This window comes from Molothrus aeneus, chromosome 10 (assembly GCF_037042795.1).
Source record: "Molothrus aeneus isolate 106 chromosome 10, BPBGC_Maene_1.0, whole genome shotgun sequence".
In the NCBI taxonomy this organism is placed as follows: Eukaryota; Metazoa; Chordata; class Aves; order Passeriformes; family Icteridae; genus Molothrus; species Molothrus aeneus.
The window spans coordinates 24,550,076-24,574,065 of record NC_089655.1 but is presented as its reverse complement, the minus strand read 5'-3'; the positions used below and the strand labels follow the sequence as shown (position 1 = coordinate 24,574,065).

The 23,990-nt window shown below is 49.1% G+C and overlaps 1 protein-coding gene across 1 annotated transcript in view; it reads left to right on the top strand.

The window, feature by feature from the left end:
• Positions 1-18,837, top strand: part of LEKR1 (leucine, glutamate and lysine rich 1) — a 34,581-nt gene extending 15,744 nt beyond the window's left edge. Inside the window, exons 6-12 of the mRNA XM_066556422.1 lie at positions 7,492-7,573; positions 9,067-9,144; positions 9,376-9,579; positions 10,639-10,720; positions 13,756-13,908; positions 14,864-15,163; positions 16,794-18,837. Of these exons, the coding sequence (XP_066412519.1) occupies positions 7,492-7,573; positions 9,067-9,144; positions 9,376-9,579; positions 10,639-10,720; positions 13,756-13,908; positions 14,864-15,163; positions 16,794-17,117 (1,223 nt within the window). The 3' untranslated portion in view covers positions 17,118-18,837. The remainder of the gene's footprint in view (positions 1-7,491; positions 7,574-9,066; positions 9,145-9,375; positions 9,580-10,638; positions 10,721-13,755; positions 13,909-14,863; positions 15,164-16,793) is intronic.
• The last annotated feature ends 5,153 nt before the right edge of the window (positions 18,838-23,990 follow it).

The following is a 23,990-nucleotide window of genomic DNA, read 5'->3' as shown; positions in this document are numbered from 1 at the left end:
CTGGGGTTCCCTTTCCCCTCTGTTTACTCCAGAGGTTGCTGCAAACAATGGGTTCAGGGTTTGTTCATGAGCATGGCAAACAAACACTTCCAGTTTCAGCTTTGCCCCCTTTAACTCCATCTACAATTGCCTGTTCTTATCTTGAAAGAGAGGTTTTCACAGTCTCTATTTTATTACATCTTTTAAAGGTTGTTCAATGTGTTCCATATTTTTGGGGGGCCTGCATGTCTTCTTGGGTCTTCTGAAAACCTGAATTTGCTTCCTCCCTAAATTGGCATGTTGCATCAGCCCATCACAATTAATTATCACAGAATCCTGGAATGTTTTGGGTCAGGAGGGACCTTAAAGCTCATCCCATTCCACCCCCTGCCATGGGCAGGGACACCTTCCACTATCCCAGGCTGAAAATTTGCAGTGAAATATAAAACAACTGAGATTTTATGGAGAAAACACAACTAAAACCACAGCTTATTCCATATATGGAATTCACACAGAATATTAGGACCCTGCAAAATCTTAATGATGAGTAAAAATACCATCTAAGCTGGTTGATGTTTTATGTGAGACATTTTAAGATTGATTAATAAAATGTAGCAGTCACTTGCTAATAAATGAGTTATTAAGGAGCAGTTAAACGTTTGATGTGGGTATCCAGAAGGAGTTTCAAGGCAGGAAAGCTGCTGGCTCAGGCATTTGGATTCCACCCTTCCTGAATGGATCAGTAAAACACAAATCCAGCAGGATTTCAAGGGGCCTGGCTCTAGGGAACACATTGCTGGATCAGGGTAATAAACCCAGTTAATGCACTGCTGATAAAAATGGTTCTCTTTGAAATACCAAACAGGGCTTTTTCATGAAACAATCATTAAATATGAAATGAGTTTGCCATTGTATTAAAATAAATGAGTGGGAACAAACAGCATCTTACTGGAAATCAGTTCCAGGGAGTGGATTTGTCCTGTCCAAAGTGGGGTGTGGAAATCAGCCACATCCTGAGTGTCCATGCTTTGGTGGGAGCTTGGGGTTTTGCCTTATTTTGCTTTTTTTCCCTCCCACAAACTACCCCAAAGTCCCTCTTTGAAATAATTTGACACTCCAGAAATAATAAAAACTACCAGGATTTGTGATTTACGTGTTTTTAAAGGATTTTCCTTTCTGCAACCAATATTTTGAAGATTATTCTGTTGCATATTTCTCACAGAATTGTAAAGTCATGATTATTTCCCACCACAGCAGGCATTTGCAAGAGCAGGGGCCAAGCAGTTGTTTCTGGTGTTGTTTTTTGCTCTCATGCTTGGGGAGGCTTTCTGGAGATTCCCTTTGTGGGGGATTTGTGGGATCAGTTGGATTGCTGGCTTCAAGGCCCTTTTCAGCCTCACAGAGCATCACCCAGTTAAGGGAGGTGACAGGTCTTGACAAGTGCTCCACACAGGGTAAGGTCTGCTGGGTAATTGTTCAATCAATCAGACTCCCCAAATCAAAAATCACTAATGGTGATAATGTGTCTGTGTTCTTGGTGCTGGCTGCAGTAGCACGGGCTCCTAAAGGATTTCTGCTTTCATTTTATTACCAGCTAGATCCTTTACTTCATCACAAATCAAAAAATCATTCTTCTTCCCCAAAGTCCTTGTGGCTTTTCTTTAGCTCATGACAGCTCTGGCCTTGCTCTGGGTGGGTTGAAATTGCTGGTGATGCTCCCAAAATCCCAATTTTCAGTCTTTGGCTGCTCCTGCTCCACAGGCTACTCCAGCTCCCAGTCTAAACCTGGTGGTCTGCTGCCATGATGAGGCTGATGAGAGAGGATGGAAAACTGCAGCTGGAGAGGGGAATGCAAGCACTCCTCATGGAAAGGAGAGGGAATGCAAGCATTCCTCATGGAAAGGACAGGGAATGGTAGCATTCCTCATGGAAAGGACAGGGAATGCTAGCACTCCTCGTGGAAAGGACAGGGAATGTTACCACTCCTCATGGAAAGGAGAGGGAATGCAAGCATTCCTCATGGAAAGGAGAGGGAATGTTACCACTCCTCATGGAAAGGACAGGGAATGCTATCCCTCCTCATGGAAAAGAGAGGGAATGTTAGCCCTCCTCAAGGAAAGGAGGTGTTTTCATCTCCTGGAGCATCTTTAATGGCACTTTAAAAACCACTTTGAAGAGCTTTGAAAATGCAAGGGGGGAATAGTTTCCTGAGCTGAAGGTAGTGCAGACAGCACTGTTCATGCTCCAAGTGCTGTTGAAATGTATTTTTTTATGAATTCCAGCTGTGTGGGAAGGCTGGGGAGGGTGAGAGCTGGGGAGTGCAGGGCTGCTGGTGGAGCAGAGTGAGGCAAAGGCTCATTAGAGCTTTTCAGCAGCCTGAGTGCCACAGGAGGCACAGGAATCCATGGCAAACAATCCCAGCTCCCTGCCAGGGGCTGGGACCAGGCTGCTGCAGAGAGTGACTGAGGGAAGGGCCACACTTTGCTTCCAGAGGAAAAGCAGGAATCCAGGTTCTCCTGTGGAGCCAGGAGAGGAGAAGCTCCAGGGAGAGCTCAGAGCCCCTGGCAGGGCCTGAAGGGGCTCCAGGAGAGCTGCAGAGGGACTGGGGACAAGGATGGAGGGACAGGAGCCAGGGAATGGCTCCCAGTGCCAGAGGGCAGGGATGGGTGGGACATTGGGAACTGGGAATTCCTGGCTGGGATGGGATTCCCAGAGCAGCTGTGGCTGCCCCTGCATCCCTGGCAGTGCCCAAGGCCAGGCTGGACACTGGGGCTGGAGCACCTGGGACAGTGGGAGGTGTCCCTGCCATGGCACTGGGTGGGATATCAGGTCCCTTCCAACCCAAACCATAATTCTGCATTAAAGGATGTGTCTTTATTGTATTTTGTTTTGTCTGCTTGGCCTAAACGCTGAGGGTAAAAAATTATCCCCAAGGAAAATTAAGGTCAGAATCTCCATTTTTTTCCTGTTTAGTTTTTCCAGTATTTCCAACTAATTTTAATGTGTAGGAGAAGCAGGTCTGTAGGAATTGTGACATAGCCCAGTTAGCTTGGCTTCAAACAGGCAGGAATACAGGCAGAAAATTCAGGCTTTAGACCCAGGCCTTTGATGGTGGAGTGTGAACTCTGGCCATGGAGGAGCAAATCCAATCCTTCTGAGTGCAGGCATGCTTGCACTGTGTCACTGGGGGCGTGGGAGGGGAGCAGGCTCTGCCAAAATAACATTTTTTCCCTATTTAAGGATTTTGAAGGTCTTGGAGATTGTCATGATTGCACGGTTGCAGTTGTTGGTTTATTCTGTTGAGGCTGCCCTTGATTTGTGCCACTCAGAACTATTTAGGATCTGGTCCCTTTTTCTGCTTTTCTCTGCTGGTTTTCTGTATGAAGGTGTAAGAGCGAGGCACAGGCCCATGGAGCCCAGCCTGGCAGTGGTCAGCAGCAAATGCTGGGGGAGATAAACCCCAGCCCCTCCTCCCCTGGCACATCCTCCCAGTTCCTGGCAGCTCTGGGTGATTTGACACTTCCTGATGGCACTGCTGAGGTCTCCTGAAAGGATCGAAATCTGGAGTCCATCCCTGGGCTCCTTCCAGACTTTTGTGAGTCACAAATTAAAAGAAGGACTTTGTTGTGTAGACAAAAAAAAATTATCGTAGAGAACACAGTACATGAGCTATTAGAAATACAAAGAATTAGTTCTGTTCTGTGCAGGGCCTTGGGGTGTTACTTCACTGCTTTGGTCTCCTTAGAAACACGTGGTGAGGCAACGTTTTCCTGCCTGACACTGTAATTTTTCATGCATGTATTTCATATTTCTCACAGATTGCCTGCTATGCTCTTTAAATAAATGTACTGGGAACTATCTGTGTTAAGTGTACATCTGAATTTGCCTGGAATTGGTGTTCTGAGAAAAATATTTTTGCCCCCTTTGGCGCAGCTGATTGGCCAAATTCAGGGCCCATACAAGGGGTGGTTATTAAGTAAGTTTTAAATAATTGCTACAACTTCCTATTTCCCAAAATCCAAGGGGAATCCAGCACGAGGGGCTGGGTTCCAGTGTGCCTTGGCCAGGATCTGTGTGCTCTCAGTTCCAGTTCCTGGACCACCTTCAGCTCTGAGCTCCCAGTGGGTTCCAGGCTGGTCCCTGGTGCTGAGGGGGCCCAGGGGAGGGTGGAGGATCCCAGGTGGGGATGGCAGATGAGCCTCAAGCTGTGGCTGCTCCTTCCCTGCAGGTGTCCCAGGCCAGGCTGGAGCAGTGGGAGCACCTGGGACAGTGGGAGTGTCCCTGCCATGGCAGGGCTGGAGCTGGATGGGATTGAAGGTCCCACCCCAAACCATCCTGGGGTTCTGGATTCCGTGATCTGTTTGAGCAGTGCTCATCAACCTCCCCATGAAATCTGAACTTCAGGGAAATAATCTTCTTTTTTGTGCACATGTATGAAACATCGAGCTTGTATTTAGATTACCCTCAAATTGTCAGCAATTATATTGGTTTGGATTTTGTAGGTTTTGCAGGAAAAGCAGAAAATTACACAGCTCTACCACGTGTGCCTCTGATCCAGCCTCCCTGGGAATCTGTTAGGAATTAGCTGTGGAGCTGATGGCTTCCAGAGTGGCTGCTTACCCAATGTGCTGCTTATTATTTTTATTTTTCACTGAAAACTTTACCAGTTGTTGCTGTTTCCAGGCAGGAGCTGGGGCACCGTGCCCTTGGATGCAAACTGGGTGGTTCAATTCCTGCAAGCCAGCTGTGGGCAGGCTCTGCTGCCTGCTTTGCACACACCAGGGGCTGCAGTGATGCAATCTGCCCAAGGAAGAGGAAACAGCCCCCAGTTTGCTCTGTTTCTGTTTCTGTGGTTCCGCAGGTCCTCGTGCACACTCGGGCCGTGCCCCCGGCCCCTGTCCCTGTCCCAGCACAGCTCACAGAGGTTGCTGGAAGGTTTGTGACTGTGCTGGGAGCCATTCTGAGTCACAACAACGAGTAAAGCTCAGCAGGAATGAAACTGAGATGGGTCTGGCCTGCTGGGTCTTTGAGCCGTGGTGGTTGCTGCAGCACTGGGCCCAGTATCAGTATTGCACAGTGGGAGCTCTTGCTGTTGGCTTTGCATGTTTTGCAATTGGCTTTATTTTCATTACCAGAGAACATTTTTACATAAGAGTTTGAATACATTTTCCTCTGTTCAGCAGGTTTGCAGCACAAGTTTCCCTTTGTATCGCCATGCTCCTCATTAGTTGCCTCATTTTTACCATGGTTTTCACTGGAATCTGCCTCCATGGGTGTGGGACTTTCTGCTCACCAGCTCCCATTGACTTTGGTGGGAATTCTCTCAAGAGAAGACTTGCAGAAACTATTTGTGTAATTAAATCCATCTCTTCCCTCATGAAAAACTCCTGTCCATGCTCAGTGAGCATGAAAACTTCTGAGAACAAATGGAGTGAAAGAGGAAACAGCTTTGAGGGAGACCACCCAAAGTACAGAACCAAACCAAGCATCATCCCTCTCCTTTTCCTTTATTCCAGAACTTGTGTCCACACTCCCACACTGAGGGAGAAGAGAAAAGACCACAGTTATTAATCATTGGCAGAAATCTTTTAAAATAACAATTTTAAAAAAGGTCAGAGAGAGTTGTTTGGGAAAATCTTCTCCACAGCAGCCTGTGAGGATGAGCAGAGGGTTCTGCTCCTTCTGGTGTCCATCCACACCGACGTGGGCTTCGTGTGTTTGCACAGGGTCACGTTCCTGCTGGCAGGGCTGTGCTCACATCTGCTGGGCAGCTGCAGCCAAGCTTCTCCCTTTCTGCAGGAATTCCCACAGGCTCTGCCAGGAAATGGAAGCTGGGTTCCTTAGCTTTGGGAAGGGCAGGACAGGGCACGGCTGAGGAATGCCCAGTGAGGGCACCAGCAGGGACTGGTGTGTCCAGAGGGAGCTGGGCCACCTCTGCTGGCTCAGGGAGGAAGGAAAGTGCCACCATTGTCACAGCCTGGAGCTCTGCTCACCTCGGTCCAGCTTCCACCCGTGGCAGGGACAGCACCTGAGGGCTGTGCCACAGGTGCATTACACAAAAATTACTGATTTGTTTGTTGTTTGATTTGTTTTGGCACCCACAGCAGGTGGTGGAGAAGCTGCTTCTACAATTAACTTCCATGATTTTCCCAAGGGTTCAGAAAAGTCCAAGAAATTTTACTTTTCTCTTCAAAAAGCTCTATATAAATGCTGCTAGTTTGATAGATCCAACAGGTCCTGTGTGTTTTACCCTGTATAATTCTCTCCCTGATTTTTTTTTATTTTTGTTGCAGTCTTATGAACAATTTTCCTTTTCCCTTTACTGAAAAGAGGAGACTCTTCCACTTGTAGGATTTATCAAGATAAGATGTGGCTGGCAGGAAATCCCACACTGGGATCATCCATCATCATTGCAGGAAATGACTGACAGACACATGTGGGAAAAGTTACAGAAATTCAGGGAATTGGGGTGAAATGATAAATTTAAGAAGAGGAGTGACAGATTTGGCTCCTGGGAAGGTACATCAGGGAGCTTTGAAGGACTGTCTTGGGAGCTGCTCCCTTCAGAGACAGGGTCACTTCACTTTGCTGTTGCTTTCTGAAGAATAATCTTGTTTTTCCTTTCACTTCCACACCTGTTGCAATGATTTGTCATTGGATTTTTTTCCAGGTATCTTTTGGTACTGTCCTTTTGCTAGAACCTTTGATTTCAAATCATTCCTAGGTTTCCTGGAAAGGCAGCCCTGGTTCACAAGGATGTTTAGAGATGCCCAAGTTGCTGTGGCTGCCCCATCCCTGAGGTGCTCCAGGCCAGGCTGATTGGGGCTGGGAGCAGCCTGGGACAGTGGAGGGGAGCTGGGGCTGGAGGAGCTTTGGGGTCCCTCCCAAGCCAAGGCATTCCATGATTCTGTGAGATGTCCATGGAGACAAAAATCTGATTAAGCCATGTGCTGCTGCTTCAGTTTAAAGGGCTTCACATCTGCAAGTTATGGCTGTTCTCAGGGTCTGAAAGCCTAGAAAAGGAGGATATAAGGGACACGAAGCCAGGTGAGATAATTTAACTAAAAAACCAGGGATTGTACTGGGAAAAAGGCAGTGGCTGATGGGAGCTGAGGTGATGTGTTCTGAAGGATAACATGTAGAGGATAAGACAAGTACAACACCATTTAATTCTGCCAGGGTTTCAGATGAAGGGAATTCCAGGTGAGTTTTGGGGCCACCTTCCTGCATCTGTCTGCTCTCAGCTTTATGTACAAACAATCTGATTTAAAGCAAACAACCTGATTTAAAGCATTTCATGTTTCAGTGCAGTTGAAGTTGGGGTTTTCTGGTGGGATAAAAAGCCCCAAACACACAAACAAACCCCAGCAAAAAGCTGTAAATTCACTCTGCTCGTGTGCCCTGCTCTGCCTGAGGTGGGAGTGAGGAGCTGCAGGTCCCACCTGGAAACAAACCACTAAAGTGGATTAATTTAACATTAACAGAGACACAACCTCGTGTTTTTGCTTTCAGATTTAACAAATCAGGTGGAGACAGCTGGCCTGCAGCTGCAGAAGGTGACAGCAGAGATGGACCACTACAAGAAGCTGTTGCTGTAAGATTCCCATTCCTTGATTGCTTCCCACTGCACATAAAACACATCAACCACTTTTTTCTTCCAGCAAGTCAGAAGACTTTTTCTTCCTGCTTGTCAGAATGCTCTGAGAAGGTTTGGACCAACAGAGGAACTGTTTTATCTTCATCTGATTATTTCTAAGCACCTGCCTGAGCCATGGGAGCAGGGCTGCCTTCCTGCAGCAGGGATTGCTGGAGCTGCAGAGGAGGGAGAAGGAGCCTGATGCAGTGCTTCACCTAACACACAGGTGTAGGAGGCATTTTGGAAAATCCATGGAAGTTCAGGATAAAAATGTGTATATACACGTTTTTATGTAGGAAGGAAGGAAGGAATCTATAGTGATAGAGCACTGCCAGAGGGCAGGGCTGGGGGGGATATTGGGAATTAGGAATTGTTCCTTGGGAGGGTGGGCAGGCCTGGCACAGGTTTTCCAGGGAATTTGTGGCTGTTCCTGGATCCCTGGCAGTGCCCAGGTCAGGCTGGATGGGCTTGGAACCACCTGGTCTGTGGAAAGTGTGGGTGGAACAAGATGGGCTTGGGGGTCCCTTCCAACCCAAACCTTGCAGGATTTTCTCCCATTGCCAGAGCACTCCCCAGCACTCAGAGCACTCCCACAGCAGGAGCCTGACACCCCAACAGCACAGAACATTACAAATCCCACAGCTGAGGGCTGAAAACCTCCGTGGGCACTGGAGCAGCTGGGGGACATCACCTCCAGGAGCATCCAGGATGCTGGAAAGGGCCAGGTTGTGTTTGTGAGGCTCAGGGGTCAGAGCTGGCACTGCCAGGCTCCTGAGCACTCACCTGCACTCTGTGCCCCTGACTCCCTGGAACCTGAGCACAGGATTTGTGCTGCTCTGCACCTCCTGTTCCAGCTCCTGCACTCAGGGGTCTGACCACGACCGAGTTGCAAATATTTGGGATGCTTAGCAACAAAGTGCTTCAGTGATAATGTAAGGATTGAGTGGGAAACAAAGATGTCATGAACACAGTTAAATAAACACGGAGGGCTTTCCAAGTGTAAATTAACATTTCAGCGTAATATGGGCACAGTTTAATAAAACAACATATTCTATATCTGTTTAAATGTAAATATGAACCTTAACCATGGTTATTAATTGCTGCAATGGTGACATAATGACATGAAACCTGCAAAGTTTCCAGCCCTTTTACCTACAAAATTGGGATTTGTTCCATTTTATTCATTTATTACTCAAAATTGTCACCAGTGTTGCAAGATCTCCCTTCTTGTTTGCAACATTTGTGATCCAGGTCAGGCTGAGATGACACTGGAAGTGTAACTTCCAATGGTCAATAACCATTGCTGGAGCTGACAGAACTTTGTGTTCGTGGCCTTTTACCTGAAATGGAAAATGCAAGGAGGAGAATACACCCAGAAGTGATCTCGAGGCTGCTGCAGGAGGAAAGGCTTATTCCTTTGGATAATATCCTCTTTCCCAATGTTTTTTTAGGGTGAAGTCAACAGAACTTGATGTCTGTCAAAACGAACTGAAAAAGATCAAATATGAGAATGGAATTGCTGAGTCCAGGTAAATGCTGAAATGATATTTCATATTTTTGAGCAATGATAGCAAACATTTTATTATATGAATGCAGTTTTTATGCAATAAATAAAAAAAAATCTGTCAAGTCAGTAGGTTTAACTTCATAAAGAACACATGGAGTTTTGACCAATATTTTATTTTCCAGACATTATTATTTCTGTCTATAAATAAGAATATAATAACTACAATGCTGTTATTTCTTTATTTCATCTGTAGACTTACGAAAGAGCTGAAGGAAAAGGAGGAATCCCTTCTCCTTTGCCAACAAGCCTGCAAACATTTACAGGAGGAGGTGACTGAGAAAGAAAGGAGAGAAGAAGATCTGAAAAGAAGAACTGGGAGATCAGAGAGTGAGCTGGAAACCCTGAAAGCTCTGCTGAGCCAAACAGAGCAGGAGGTGCTGATGCTGAAACAGGAAAGGTAAAGGGAGCTGAGCTGGACTCAGGTGCTCCTGGAAATTCTGGAGATTTTGGAGGTCATTGGATTGGGATTTTAAATTATTATGGGAGAAACAAAACTTGGATGAAGAGAAGAAAAAGTACTGTTAAAAATAAGAGTAGAGAAGTTCTGCTTGGACTGCAGAGCTTCAGCTTGAATTTAATCTGAGCTCCAAAGCCCCATTTTTGCAGCTGTTCAGCTGCTCTTTGTGCTCAAGGTGCAGGGAATATTCAAACTTTTGAAATGCAGAACAGTTGGTGCCTCCTGGCACTTCTAAATGCTGAAATCAAGCCTGTGGCTGTCAGAGTAAAACTGGAGATGGAGATTCTGCTGCAGGTAATTAAATAAATATGGATTCAGGTTGCTGAGTCCAAAGCAGAGGCACTCAGGGAAAACAGCCCTCAGAAGCCCAGTGCTTTATTTTGCACATCTCAAAGCAATCCCAGGGACAATGGAGCTCTGTTCACAGCTGAGACCCTTCAGAGCCAGGCTGAACTGGTGGGAAGCTGCTCTCACACCTCCCCAAGCACCAGATCCTATTCCAATATTCCAGTATCCCCTGGCTGAGGGAATATTGAGGCATTTTTGAGGTGGACAAGTTGTTAACAACATCAATGAAAGGAATTTACCCTCTCCAGGAGTCTCGCCCTACAAGCCCCAGTAACAAACAGTTCCTTGAACAACAGAAAGCACTCAGTAGTTTTCATTCCAAACCCATTACAGTTTTTAAATTAATGATCCTAATATTCCAAGCTCATGAAAAACAAGTTCTGGGTGGAATATTTAAAGTTTCTCTGTGTTCTTTGAGATTTGTCTTGAAAATATCAGAGAAGTATTAAAATGCCATTTGAAGTGGAAGATCAAGCACTGTATTTTCTTTGAAACATTAAATGAAAACATTGAATTCAGGAGTCAAGTGAGTGCATGGTGGGGATTCCAAGTGGTGATTCCTGGGCAAGGACGAGCAGGACTTCATTGCAAGGCAAGGGGATTGCAGCAGTGTGGCCAGAGCCCAGGTTTACATGGATTTTGTGTTTTTAGGGAGCTGCTGAAGAGCAGGACGGAGCAGCTGCAGGAGACCCTGAGGCAGAAGGTGCAGAGTGAGGACTCCTGGAGGGACAAGGTGACTCTGGGGGCTCTGCTCTGGGGGTTCAGTTCCACACAGGGCACTGGAAAAGGAAACCAGGGAATGATCTCCTCCAGTGCCACGGGTGGTGCAGCCATGGAATCACACACAGCCTGCTTTGGAAGTGACTCAGCCAAAAATTCTGTCAGGAACACACAAATGGTGTTTGCCTTTGGCCTCTGGGGCCTCAAACCCCTGAATTCCCAGGGAAGGGTTTGTATGGGGAGCCTCCTGTTTCCAAAAGCACATTTAATGTTGGCTCAAGTTCATGGAATCCCAGGATCTCAGCCTGGTTTGGGTTGGAGGGACCCTAAAGCCCCTCCAGTGCCACCCCTGCCATGGCAGGGACACCTCCCACTGTGCCAGTGCTGCCAGCCCTGCCCAGCCTGGCCCTGGGCACTGCCAGGGATGCAGGGGCAGCCACAGCTTGTCCCTAATGCCCTTTGTCCAAGGAGTTCTCCTGCCAGCCTCTTCCAGTGGGATTTGGGAAGCTGCTTCCCATGAACAGCTGTCACCATGTCAACCATCTGTGTTTTCATCTGCAGCTTTCTCCATGAGCACCAAAAAACCCTGAACTGAATAAGAAATAAAAATATATTCATCTATTAATAAGAACAAGAAATAAAAATATATTTATGTATTAAAAAGAGTAAAAATATATATTAAAAAGAATAAGAAACTAAAACAAGTGCATATATCAGTGAAGGAATATTTAAAAGCAGAGTTGAGCAATAACTGTGACTTGTCTGATTTTAGCCTCACATAATTGGTGACTGAAATTACTGTATTTTTTGTTTCAGTGTCTGAAAGCTTTATTTAGTCCCAGGAAAACTTGGGCACTGGTAGCAATTAGGATCAGTAACATTTCTTTGCAAACCCCTTCCCTTCCCTGTCACAGGATATAATTTGGGAAGGGGATCAGGCTGGCTCCATAATCAGAGGTTTTCAACCTGACATGAGGACAAAATAAAGATTGGTGTGGGGGAGAGGGAGCAATTTCAGCTTTGGTGTCAGAGCCATTAAAATGCAGCCACAGCAAGGCCCCAGAATTCAGCTCAGCAGCCAAAAAAAATCAACAAATTGACAAAGTGACAACGTTGCCTTTGGTTGGTGCCACTGCAGAGCAGCAGAGGGTCAAGTTTTCTGTTTAAAATACACATAAACTTGAAATGGTTTGAGTGGAACAAAAAGAAGTCACTTTCAGGAAGTAATTTAAGAAATAACTCCATTGGAACACAGCAGATTCATGGAATCCCAGGATTACTGAGTTTCCTCTGAGTGCCAGCAGAGCCCTGAGTGCCACTCCAGTCATGCCTGGGCACCTCCAGGTGTGCTCCTGTCCTTCCTGAGCCACCCTTGCCATGGAGAAATCCCTCCTGGAAGGATGGCTGCACACTTCTATCTTCCTGTTTAAATATTAATTAACCAGGGGCATGTAAGTGGCTGTAAATAAATGAGTGGCCAATGTGCTCTCTTGGAACATCAACCTCCACTTTATTTCTGTCCTGGATCTCAGCTTTATTCATTTCAAATATTAAATGGGAAATGTTTTGTATGAATGAGCTCAGGTTTTTATATTGCATTTAATTGTTTAGTCTGTGGAGTCAAGGAGCCTCCAACAAGTGATCAGGATCTGCAATAATAGGTAGAGTTAATAAATCTGGGAATTTATGTTCAGAATCCCAACTCCCATCTAAGAACATAGAAATATTAATATTAATAATAATAAATAATATAATCATATATACATATAATATAATTATAATCAATAATATGTTTCATATAATCGTTAAAATAATATATAATTATTGAATAATTATTATATATAATAATAGTAGTATCACATAATATTAATTAATAATAGTATAGAATTATAGATTATTTAATATTAATTACATAATAATTATATTCAGAATAATGATAATTATACTAATATAATTATTGTTACTATATTAATATAATTTAACTATATATAATATAATTCTAGTATAATTACAATAAATAATAATAATATTATTGTTGTTGTTGTTGTTGTTGTTGTTATTGTTGTTGTTGTTTTTGATATTGTTGTAATTATTGTAATAGTCTACTTTGGGCATCCTAGAAATACAGCAATTTTTAAGCTATAACTTAGTGGGGGATTTTGCACCTCTTCCACGCCCTGAATTGGGTATATTTTGCTTTAAAAAATAATGAAAATATTTCCAGTTTCTCTTTTCCCCCTAAAGACATTGGGGAGATTTATTATACTTCTGCTCATAATAATGTGTGGAATTAGATAATTGTAATTAAGCTCATTGTGGGCTTTTGTGCTTTTAATCGTTGAAATAATTAGGTTTGTGTTGTGCATTTAATGTGCCTGTTGTGCTCTCAGCCTGCTGCAATTAAATCCATCAGAATCAGCTGCTCAAAGGGAATAGGAACAGCCTGGGAAAGGAAAAGTGTTCTCCTAAATGCAGCCTTCAGGGTTTCCTCCAGAATCCAGATTTTTCTATTGGGGAAATGATGGCTGAATTTATAATGTAAATTATTGGAGATGCTGTAAGGGCTGGGAAATTTCACCCAGTATTCCAACTGGAGAAATTTCACCCAGTATTCCAACTGGAGAAGGGTCTGGGATGAGCTCCTTGTGACCTTGCAGGGCCTGAAGGGGCTCCAGGAGAGCTGCAGAGGGACTGGGGACAAGGATGGAGGGACAGGAGCCAGGGAATGGCTCCCAGTGCCAGAGGGCAGGGATGGGTGGGAGATTGGGAATTGGGAATTCCTGGCTGGGATGGGATTCCCAGAGCAGCTGGGGCTGCCCCTGCATCCCTGGCAGTGCCCAAGGCCAGGTTGGACACTGGGGCTGGAGCACCTGGGACAGTGGGAGGCGTCCCTGCCATGGCAGGGGTGGCACTGGGTGGGATTTAAGGTCCCTTCCAACCCAAACCATCCCATTATCCCATTATCCCATCATCCCATCATCCCATCATCCCATCATCCCATCATCCCATCCCAGTGTGACAATGGCACTGACCCCTCTTGTCCCCCAGCTGGAGATGGACCTGGCCAAAGGGGAGGCTCGGCACAAAGAAGTAATTCTGAAAGTCAGGGAAGAGGCCAGAGTGGAGCTGGAGCTGGAGAGACAAAAACAGCAGGAGCTGATCACAAAGTACCAGAGAGAACACGAGGAGCTCCAGCAGAAGGTGTGCAATGCTCCAGAGAAAACTTGTGGCAGAAGATCACAGAAAACTGTAAAAAATGGGAATGTGAAGGGATAAAACCTCCTCTGTGTGTCATCCTCTCTCTGGATGATACAGTGCTTTTTCACTGTCTTTGTATATTTATTTTTTTTTTAATGGAACAAGCTGAAAATAACTATTCCAGTTCAAGTTAATTGGTGTGGAAGTTCTTTCTCATCTCGTATTTTCACCACCAAAACTCCATCTATGTCCCCAGAGTTGCTAATTATATATTTAATCTGACATCATCACTTCTTAAAAGCTTGGGGCTCTTTCAGGCTATGATGAGGTGCCACAATCCCACCCATATTTTTCCCCTTCCCAAGGGAACCCAGCAGCTCCAGGGCCAGTAAAACCTGCTGGGCTGGACTGGTGCTGGCACCACAGGGGGCTGGGAGCTCCAGATCCCCCTCAAGTTTGATGCAGAAATTGAGAAATTGTACCTGGAACCTGAGTTTCCAAAAGGTTTGATACAATTCCTGAGAGAACCTGGGAAATCTGGAAAGACGAAAGGAATGTGATGAGGTTTTATTATTATTTAAAATCTGGGTCGTGGTGATTTAGAGCTGAAAATGAGTTTGGCTTTGTTCACCTGGCAAATGTTTAACCATGGTTTTTAAACCCTGAGGAAACACCGACTTGCAATAAATTTAACTTGAAGTTAAATTTCCCCTTTTATACCTCAGTGTCTCTATTTGATCTTGAACACACAAATTAATCTCTGTGTTCTCAGTGAGTGGTGATTAATTTACAGCTCTCTGGTGTCCTCTGAGGGAATTATGTAAATTCAGAGCTTTTTTTTCTCTCTGAGGACCTGCAAGTTTGAATTTGTTGGTTTTTTCCTCAAGTCACCATTTGTCTGCTATTACTTCTCCATATTTAGAGGTACTGAGATTAATTCCTGTCTGATCTCATCCAGATCCCAGGTTTAATATCCAGTGCCACCAAGAGCTTGAGGATGGAGATGGAAATTCTGGAGAAGAAGCTCCAAGATGCCCAAATGAAAGTGGCAGAGAAGGATGGAGACAAGGAAAAAGAAATCCAGAGCCTTAAAAGGCTCATCAGTGAGCTCGAGTTCCAGCTGACCATGGAAAAGAGCAACAATGAATCATTCCTGGATAAACTGAGGAAAGAAATTAAGCACAAGTCAGATGAACTGGAAAAATTAACCCAGGAGAAGACACAGCTGATTCACAGTTTGAGTCAAGTTCAAGAGGAGGTAGGAACAGGACCCAGGAAATGCCTGGTTATTTTTACTTGGAGACATGTGATTTCTAAAATCATTCAAAGGTCTGTGACCAGAAAATCCATTGAAATGCAAAGACTTCTCAGACAAATCCATCATCATTTCCTAAATACGGTACATCACAAAAGATGTGAACTTGTAATTCAGCAAATGCTTAAATTAGTGCTTCATAGAAAAATATATTACTAAAAATTATTTTTCAGATCCTGCAAGACCTTTCTTAGTTGGTAGCCTCACATCCCACTGCCCAAACATGAGTAAGCAATGAAGAATTCCCAGTTTTTAGAGTAGAAGACACGGGTATTTCTCATTCCTTGAACTGGTGCCCCAGCTCCCACCAGTGCAGCCACGTTCCCTAACTCAGGAATGCATCAAAATGAATTAAATGCAAAGAGAAATTCAACTGGTTGATATTCTGACCACAAACATTTGCTGAATGCTTGGAATATAGTGGGAAGGGAGGAGAGAGCTGCTCCATGGGAAATGTGGAGTCAGGGACTGCAGATAAGATTAGGCTGGAATGTCCAAAGCAATTCTGTGGCAGGAAAAAGAATTGGTCAACAGTGAAAATAAAACTCTTCCAAGTGAATTGGTGCTGGGGTTGGCACTGATTTATTCCTTGGAAAGGTTGGGAAAGGTGTGAGTGGAATTCCAGTGAGGCTGTGCCCAATCTGTGCCCAAGGATGGGAGACAGGGGCCTTGGCAGTGCTGGGACAGCAGGGGGACTGCACGGCCTAACCATGAGTGATTGCATGATTCCATGTGTTCATCCTTGGTTCCACACCTGGTTCCATCCCTGGTTCCACACCTGGTTCCATCCCTGGTTCCACACCTGGTTCCACACCTGGTTCCATTCCTGGTTCCACACCTGGTTCCATCCCTGGTTCCACACCTGGTTCCACACCTGGTTCCATCCCTGGTTCCACACCTGGTTCCACACCTGGTTCCATCCCTGGTTCCACACCTGGTTCCACACCTGGTTCCACACCTGGTTCCATCCCTGGTTCCACACCTGGTTCCACACCTGGTTCCACTCCTGGTTCCACACCTGGTTCCATCCCTGGTTCCACACCTGGTTCCACATTTGATTCCATTCCTGGCTCCACACCTGGTTCCATTCCTGGTTCCATTTCTGATTCCACACCTGATTCCATACCTGGTTCCACATTTGATTCCATTCCTGACTCCAGGCTCCAGGCAGGCTGTGCTCTCCCACTGCAGAGCATTACAGGGAAAAGCAGCATTAACCCCTTGGTGTCACTGCACCTCTGTCCATTACTGCCTTCCCTCCCCAAGAGCAGCATTCCCAGTTCTCCCCGCTGGGCAGGAGAGCAGGAACAGCTTCTGGGCACTTCCCTTCGATGTCCCACTGGCTCCCCAGGGAATACAGGACAGTGCAGGCCGGGTCCCTGTCCCAGGAGAGTCCAGGTGTGATGGCTGGCATATTCCTGGTGTTTCTGTGCAGAATTCCCTGCTGCAGGGACTGTGCTCTGGGTGTGATGGCTGGCCCATTCCCGGTGTTTCTGTGCAGAATTCCCTGCCGCAGGGACTGTGCTCTGGGTGAGATGGCTGGCCCATTCCCGGTGTTCGTTTCTCGTTGCAGAATTCCCTGCTGCAGGACACGGTGCGCCGGGAGTGCGAGGAGCGCTTCGAGCTGACGGCGGCGCTGGGCCGGGCCCGGGAGCAGGTGCTGGAGCTGCGGCGGCTCAGCGGGACCCTGCCGGGCTCGCCGCGCTCGCTCCCCGCCGGGGATCTCCGCCTCTCCGGAGCCCTGGGCACGGCCAGGGCTGCCCGCGGCCCCGGCTCGGGCCGGCACGGCGGCAGCAGCGCCGGATCCCTGGAGCCTCCCAAGGGAAGGGCGGCCCCGCCGAGCGAGCCCCGGGGCCGGGTCCCCGCCGGGATGAGGCACCGGCCGAGCCAGCTCTGACAGCTCCGCCCGGGAAACCATTCCAGCCTCCCAAGGAACAGCTCCCGAACTCATCCATTCCTACAATTTAAAATCTAGTTAAATATTTGGGTTTTTTTGGTGCAGTGACTTTTATCTGTCCAATAATTTATTCATGGTGTAATTAAATGCTGGGCGCATTTCAAGATGGGAAAAGTGAAAAGAGTCTCTCCAAGAGGAGCACAAAGAGTAGCACATCTTCAATGAGTGGGACTGAAATCAGAAAATCCCTGGATCCCAGAAGGTTTGGGTTGGAAAGGACCTTAAAGTTCATCCCATTCCAATGTCCTGGCCCTGGGAAAGGAATAATGGCCCAGCATCACAGGATCCAGGAGGGATGGGGCTGGCAGCAGCCTGGGACAGGAACTGGAGGAGCTTTGAGGTCCCTTCCAACCCAAACCAGTCTGTGATTCCATGATTCCATCACCTCACACCTGGGCTCTTATCTCCCTGTTTGTGTCCTGGGGCAGCAGCTGCAGTAAAGGGGGAGCGTGGCCAGGGAGGAACAGCACGTAAAATAACAGGAGCAGGAACGGGATCATGGCTCAGGCACGAGGGAGTGGCCAGGTCCCAGAGCCAAACCCAGTCCAGAACAAATATTTCCCTTCTCCCCCTTCCTCCCAGAACCCAGAGCTTCTGCTGCTAAGCAATAAACAAAATATGGAAATGTCAGGGACCCTTTTTTGCTGGCTTTGCAAACAATTTAATGAATCTCACCACGTCAAGGAAAGTTTACCAAGTGTTTTCCATGGTGGGATGAGAGGCAGAGCACAAAGTGCCACGGAGGATGTGGACACCTCATTACAGCCCTGACATTTTAGGAAGTCCAGCTTCCTGCAGGAAGTTCTTGTAGGAGTGGTGTCAGGGGCCTTGCCCTCCAGGACTCGTGGCACGAGGCAAAGCCAAACAAAGCTCCAGGAACAAACCTGTTCCTGTGGATCCTGCCCTGCTGGCTGTGGGCAGAATTCCAGCCCTTCCCTTGGAGAAAACACCCCATGGCACAGGGCTGTCCTGTCCTGCCCTGCTGCAAAGGCTCAGATTGCCCCTGGCAGAGCCAGGCTGGTGCCTGCTCTGGAGGGAGCTCCTGCAGCCCTGACCCTTTCCAGAAAGGATCAATCCCCCGTGCCAGGCAGGGAAATGGGGCTTGGTGGGCTGGGGCTGGTGCTCTGTGTGAGCCCCAGACACATCCCTGGTGTGGCCAAACCCCTCCTGAGTGACCCTGCCAGGAGGGTGGGCAGGGGGATCCGTCCCTGCTCCCAGGGGACAAAGGGACAGCACAAGAGGAGCCCTGGAATCTCAGTCAGTGCCTCAGTGTGGCTCATCCTTTTCCCACCTGAAGTTGCCCAAAGTGTAATGTTCTCCACAGATGATTTGATGGAGAGTTCAGCCCCTGTCTGGTCCTGCTGCTCCTTCAGCAGAAATTGGGATCAGCAGTGGCCATGCACAGCTTGCCATGGATATCACTTCATTCCCACTGGGATATCACAAACCAAAGCTGGGATGATCACTAGACCTTGCTCTGAGGTGTGTGTAGGATCTGGGATCCCGACTGTGCCTTGCAGATGGAGTTTTTCTACAAAAGAAGAAATTGGACTGCAGGAAAAAGCATCTTAGTTCCCAAGCAGTGTTAAAAGTGCATGGAAATAGAAACTGATGCCACAGATCATTAAAATGTATTAATCAGAATAAAAGCATGACTGTCTTTCTTTGTACTGTGCATTTTCAATACCAAAATAGGAGTAGGATAATGAAACTGGGGAGATTTCCTTTCACAGACAACCCCCCAGAGCTGCATTTTTAGTTATTTAAAACAGGCCCTTATTTCCATCATGAAAATTTGATGTTGGTGGTTACAGGTGGATGAGAGAGCCCTGCTGAAGGAAGAACAAACCCCAAACAGCTGTGATGGTGTGAAACACTAATCCAGGGGTTTCATCCTCACAGCACACACAGAATTCATTGGGGTGGGATGATAAAAAGGGCTGAGATTAATGCTGGGGGATTTTCACACCAGGAATGTCATTTGTGTGGAGCTGCTCCCAGGTCATGGCCGGCTCCCATGGATTGTTCTCCTTGGCCCTCCAGGCTCTGGAGTGGGGACAGGGCTCAGTGCCAGGGGACTCTGCTCCTGCCCAGAGAGCCAAGGCAGGGGCACGGGTGCCACCAGACCTCTCAGGGGGATGGAGACCCTTCCACGGAGGGGGTTGGCCCAGGGTGTCCCTGAGGCCACTTTTCCAGACCCCACCCTCCCCTCTGCTCCCTGCAGGGGGATGTGGCTGAGACCAGCAGGGCCCAGGCACTGGTGCCAGGCACGGAATTAACTCAGGGTGGGAAACGTCAGGGAAAGGGGGGAATAACCCAGGGGGTCCAGATGGGAGGAAAGAGCTGACATCTGGAAAGGAAAGTCTCAGTGTGAGAGAGAGGAAAATGCCCTCCCTGGAGCTGTGCAGCCAGGGAGGATCCCTGCAGTGGTGGAGCCCCTGTGCTTGAGTCATTCCAAGTGGGTGGGAAACATCCATGGAAAATGTCCTGGCAGGAGCAGCCCTGCGCTGCAGGAGCAGCTGAACCAAAGGGGATTTTCCATCTCCTGATTTATGGTTTGTGGAAAGTGGTTTGGTTTGGCCTGGCACCACTCCAGGGAGCAATGCCCAGCTGGCAGTACCTGCTTGGAGCTCTGGGGAAAGAGTCCTGGAAGAAATCTGGTGGGCACAGAGGAAAGGAGCCTGGAGAACCACAGAATGCAGCAGGTTCTTCCTCCTGCTGGAGGGTCACACTCTGTCCTGCCCAGATGTCCTTCACCATCACCATCATCATCATCACAGACTCTGTTGAGTTGGAAGGACCTTAAATCCCATCCAGTGCCACCCCTGCCATGGCAGGGACACCTCCCACTGTCCCAGGGGCTCCAGCCCCAGTGTCCAGCCTGGCCCTGGGCACTGCCAGGGATCCAGGGGCAGCCCCAGCTGTGCCAGGGCCTGCCCACCCTGCCAGGGAAGGATTCCTAATTCCCAATGTCCCATCCAGCCCTGCCCTCTGGGATGGGCCATTCCCTGTGTCCTGTCCCTCCAGCCCCTGTAACTCAGGCACTGCCCTCTCCTGACATCCCTTTCCCCAGTCCAGGGCAGCTGAGCAGCATTTCACTGGCAGCAGAAATCGGGGCTGAAGCATCCCCCAGGCTGAATTTTGGGAGTTCCCTCTGCCCTGCTCCACGGTCGGGGCTGGGGGCGGGCGCTGGGAATTCGGGAATGACGGGCGGGGTGGGCCTGGCTCGGGAATTGTGTTGGTCGGGAGAAGCTCCTCAGGAGCCCGGGGCTGGCCCCGCTCGCCAAACATTTCCGTGAATCATTGGCTTTTATGGAAATCCGTTCCAGCATCCTCTCCCCAGCTGTTTCCTGTGCACTGTGCTGGCTGCAGGGCTTGTTTTAACTTTCCGGGACTGAGCGGTCATTTTAATCACCACCAAGTTCTGAACAAAGAACCACGTGTGCCTTTGGGGGAAAATACCCAAAAAAGGCTCCTCGGGAACGGCTGGGAGGCGCCCGGGCAGGGCAGGCTCCGTGGGTGTAACCCAGGAGCAGCACGGCCCCAGTCAGTGGCTGCCAACCCCATCCTGTTTGCTGGTGTCTGGGTTGAGGGGGTGTTTTTGTGGGTTCCTTCTAAAAATAACCCCAGCATCTCCTTGGAGGGTGGTGGAAGGAAGCAGTAGCTGGGGCTGGATGAGGCACAAATTCACCTGCTCAAGCTGGACACAGGGAGAACTTGGATGTCTGATCTCTGGATGAAAGGCTGGTTCTGGAGACCAGGATTTTCTGTGGATTTTCAGGATTTTTTCAGGATTTTCTGTGTTCACAGAAATCCACAGAAATCCTTTCCTCTGGCTGGCTCTGGGTAAGGATGATCCAAACCTGCTGAAGATCCATCTGACAGGGAAACAGCCCCTTGTCCACAGGACTTCCATCGGGAGAGGATCTGTGTGTGCACCTGACCCTGGCAGCAGCAGAGACCTGGGGGAACCACGGCTGGCAGAGCCGTGCAGGAGGGCTCTGGAACCAGGGCTCAGATCCCCATCCCAGGATCTGTGGGACATTCCCTCCTCAGGATCTGTGGAATAGCCTCTCCCCAGGATCTGTGGGACATCCCTTCCCCTGGATCACAGCACAACTCAGGGTTCATATCATGAGCAATTAATCCAAAGGCAGTGCCTGAAATAAGAGGAGAGCAAAACATCTGGGCAGGCTCCTGGCACAGAGCAGGATGTGGGCAGGAGATGCACAAATCCCAGAAGGCAAAAGTCTCCAGGGATCCCTCTTAGCCTGACCCAGGGAAAGTTATTCTGGGACCTTAAAGCTCATGATCACCACAACCTGAGAGCAGGAGCAGGACATTCTGTGCTCGGGGTGTCCACAGAGCTGGGGCTGGCCCTGGACCCCTGGCAGTGCCCAAGGCCGGGTTGGGCAGGGCTGGGAGCACCTGGGACAGGGGGAGGTGTCCCTGCCATGGCAGGGATGAGCCGGTCTCACCTGGGGTTACAGATGGCTGAGGACACGTCACTGCGCGCTGGCCACGCCGAGGTCACCGCTGGCTCTGCAGAGGGCAGGGGAAGGGTGGCGATGCTGCCTTTGTGTCCCCAGCTCTGGCATCCCAGTGTCGGCTCCGCTGCTGCCGGGGAAGCCACGAGGAGCCCTGAAACAAAAAGCAGCCCCGGGGCCATCCCGTCCATTAGGGACGGCAGCCAGAGCTCGCTGATCGCAGCCAGATGTCAGAGATAACATCTCCGCTCGTTCTTGCGGTTTCCTTGACCGCGAAGCACTACTGTGCTCTCACCCTGCCTGGCCACGGCATCGGAGCATCCTGGTGGAGAAAAATACGGAATTCTGGAGGGCTGGTTTGGGGCTGGGCTGGCCCGGGGCTCCCAGCTCGGAGAAGCTGCCGGGGGATGCTGAGGGGGAGGAAGGAGGGTGCTCTGTGCCCTTGGAGGAGGTGTTCTATGCCCTTGGAAGGGACAGGGTGACAGCTCCAGCCTCTCCCCTCCACTCTGTCCCGTTTCAGTCACTGTCACCCCGCTGTATCCTCAGCATGGGGGGCAAACTTTGAACCATCTCCACCTGGCAGAAAGACGCTGAAAGCGTTTCCTTTTTTAGAGCTATTGAGGCATAGAAAAACCTTCAGGCCTTGAATAAAACCTCAGCTTCTCACCCTCTAAATCACTTTAAAAAGGGGACCTCAGGCATTTGAGTCTCAGCTCCTGATTGCTCCATACAAACCTGGGCTCCCAAGTCACAGGGAATTTTGGGAAGCTGCAGCAATCCCTGAACAGGGGTAATTAAATCTGTGAGGGCCTTTCAGGACATTCACTTGCTTTAAGGCAATTTTGCTGTGGATTTCCCCCCTCGGCTCCTGCGCACAGGCCCTGGGCCTGCCCAGCCCCTGCCGGGCCTCAGAGGGATCACCCTGGCCTGGAACATTCCAGGGATGGGGCAGCCCCGGCTCCTCTGGGACACCTGGAGAGCCCAGGCCAGGGTGAGGGATCCCCCCTCCCTCCCCTTTGGGGTCACTCAGGCTGTCCCCGGAGCTGTCCCTGTCCCTGCTCACTCCCGGGGGATCTCCCACAGCTGGTGGCCGGTGCCACCCCTGGAGGCCTTGATCCATCCCCGGCTCCCAGCAGCTGGAACTGGGGGCTCCCAGCAGCTGGAATTGGGGTGTCCAGCCGAGGCCATGCCCCAGGGACGGGGCTGCTCTGTCCCCATGGCGCAAGGCAGGACATTTGTCCCCTGCTCACCTCGGTGTCCCTCGCTGTGCGCAGCCCTGGCAAAGCCGGGAGGCTCCACTGGGCTCGGCAACACTTCCACCTACAGAGGGATCCCAGAACGGCACCCGGGAGTGAGGGGGGATCCTGGGAATGGCGGGGGGGATCCCGGGAGTGAGGGGGGAACACCGGGAGTGAGGGGGGAACACCGGGAGTGAGGGGGGAACACCGGGAGTCAAAAAAAATTGTCACAGCTACTGAGATAAGAGCAGAGTGTAACCTCAGGTGACTCTGGAGATCAGCACAGGCGCTTGAAGTCCATCAGCCCTGCCGAATGATTAATTTCTGTGACTCAGCTCCATGAAAACATCAAAATTCAGGGATACTTCACATCCAAGTCTTAGGAGAGCCAGGAGCTGTGGTGCAGGGGCCGTGCCCAGCAGCTCCTCCTGCCAGGTGCTGCAGGGAATGGGGCATTCAGGGGCATTCCGGGTCCCCCAGGTCCCACAGCCCCTGGGCTCGGGGAAGGGAAGCTCTAAAGCAGAGCGGTGCTTAGTGCTCACACAAACCACGGCTGAGCCCTCCACGGGTCACTCCAGCACAAATCCCACACCCAAGGCAGGCAGAGGTGCTGCTCCTCCAAACCCAGGCTGTCTCTGCTCTGGACTATCCGAGCAGCTCTCTCTGGGGGAAAAAAGCTCCTTCAATTCCCATAGCAACAACCACATTTTCCTGAACACCACACACACAAACACAGTTGTTACAGACTGAAAAACAGTGGTAACCAAGAAACAGACATTTTCTTTTCCTCCTCGAAAATACTCACTCACTTTCTGCCTTTCCAGAGCAGCTGCAAAGGGGGCCCAGCAGGACAGGGCAGGGATGAACCAACCATGGAGACTCCTGCTCAGGTGTCCTCTCCTTTCTGAGGGCTGTGGAACACCTGCCCAGCAGAGCCTGGCGGTGCCCCTGTGGCAGAGACCAGCCAGCAGCACCTGGGCCCCAGCCAGAATGGGGAGAGGCACCTGGGGAGAGCCCAGGAGAGCAGGACAGCAAACACCTCTCACCTGGAGACTCCAGGTTTGGTATTACCTGAGCAGCAGCTGAAG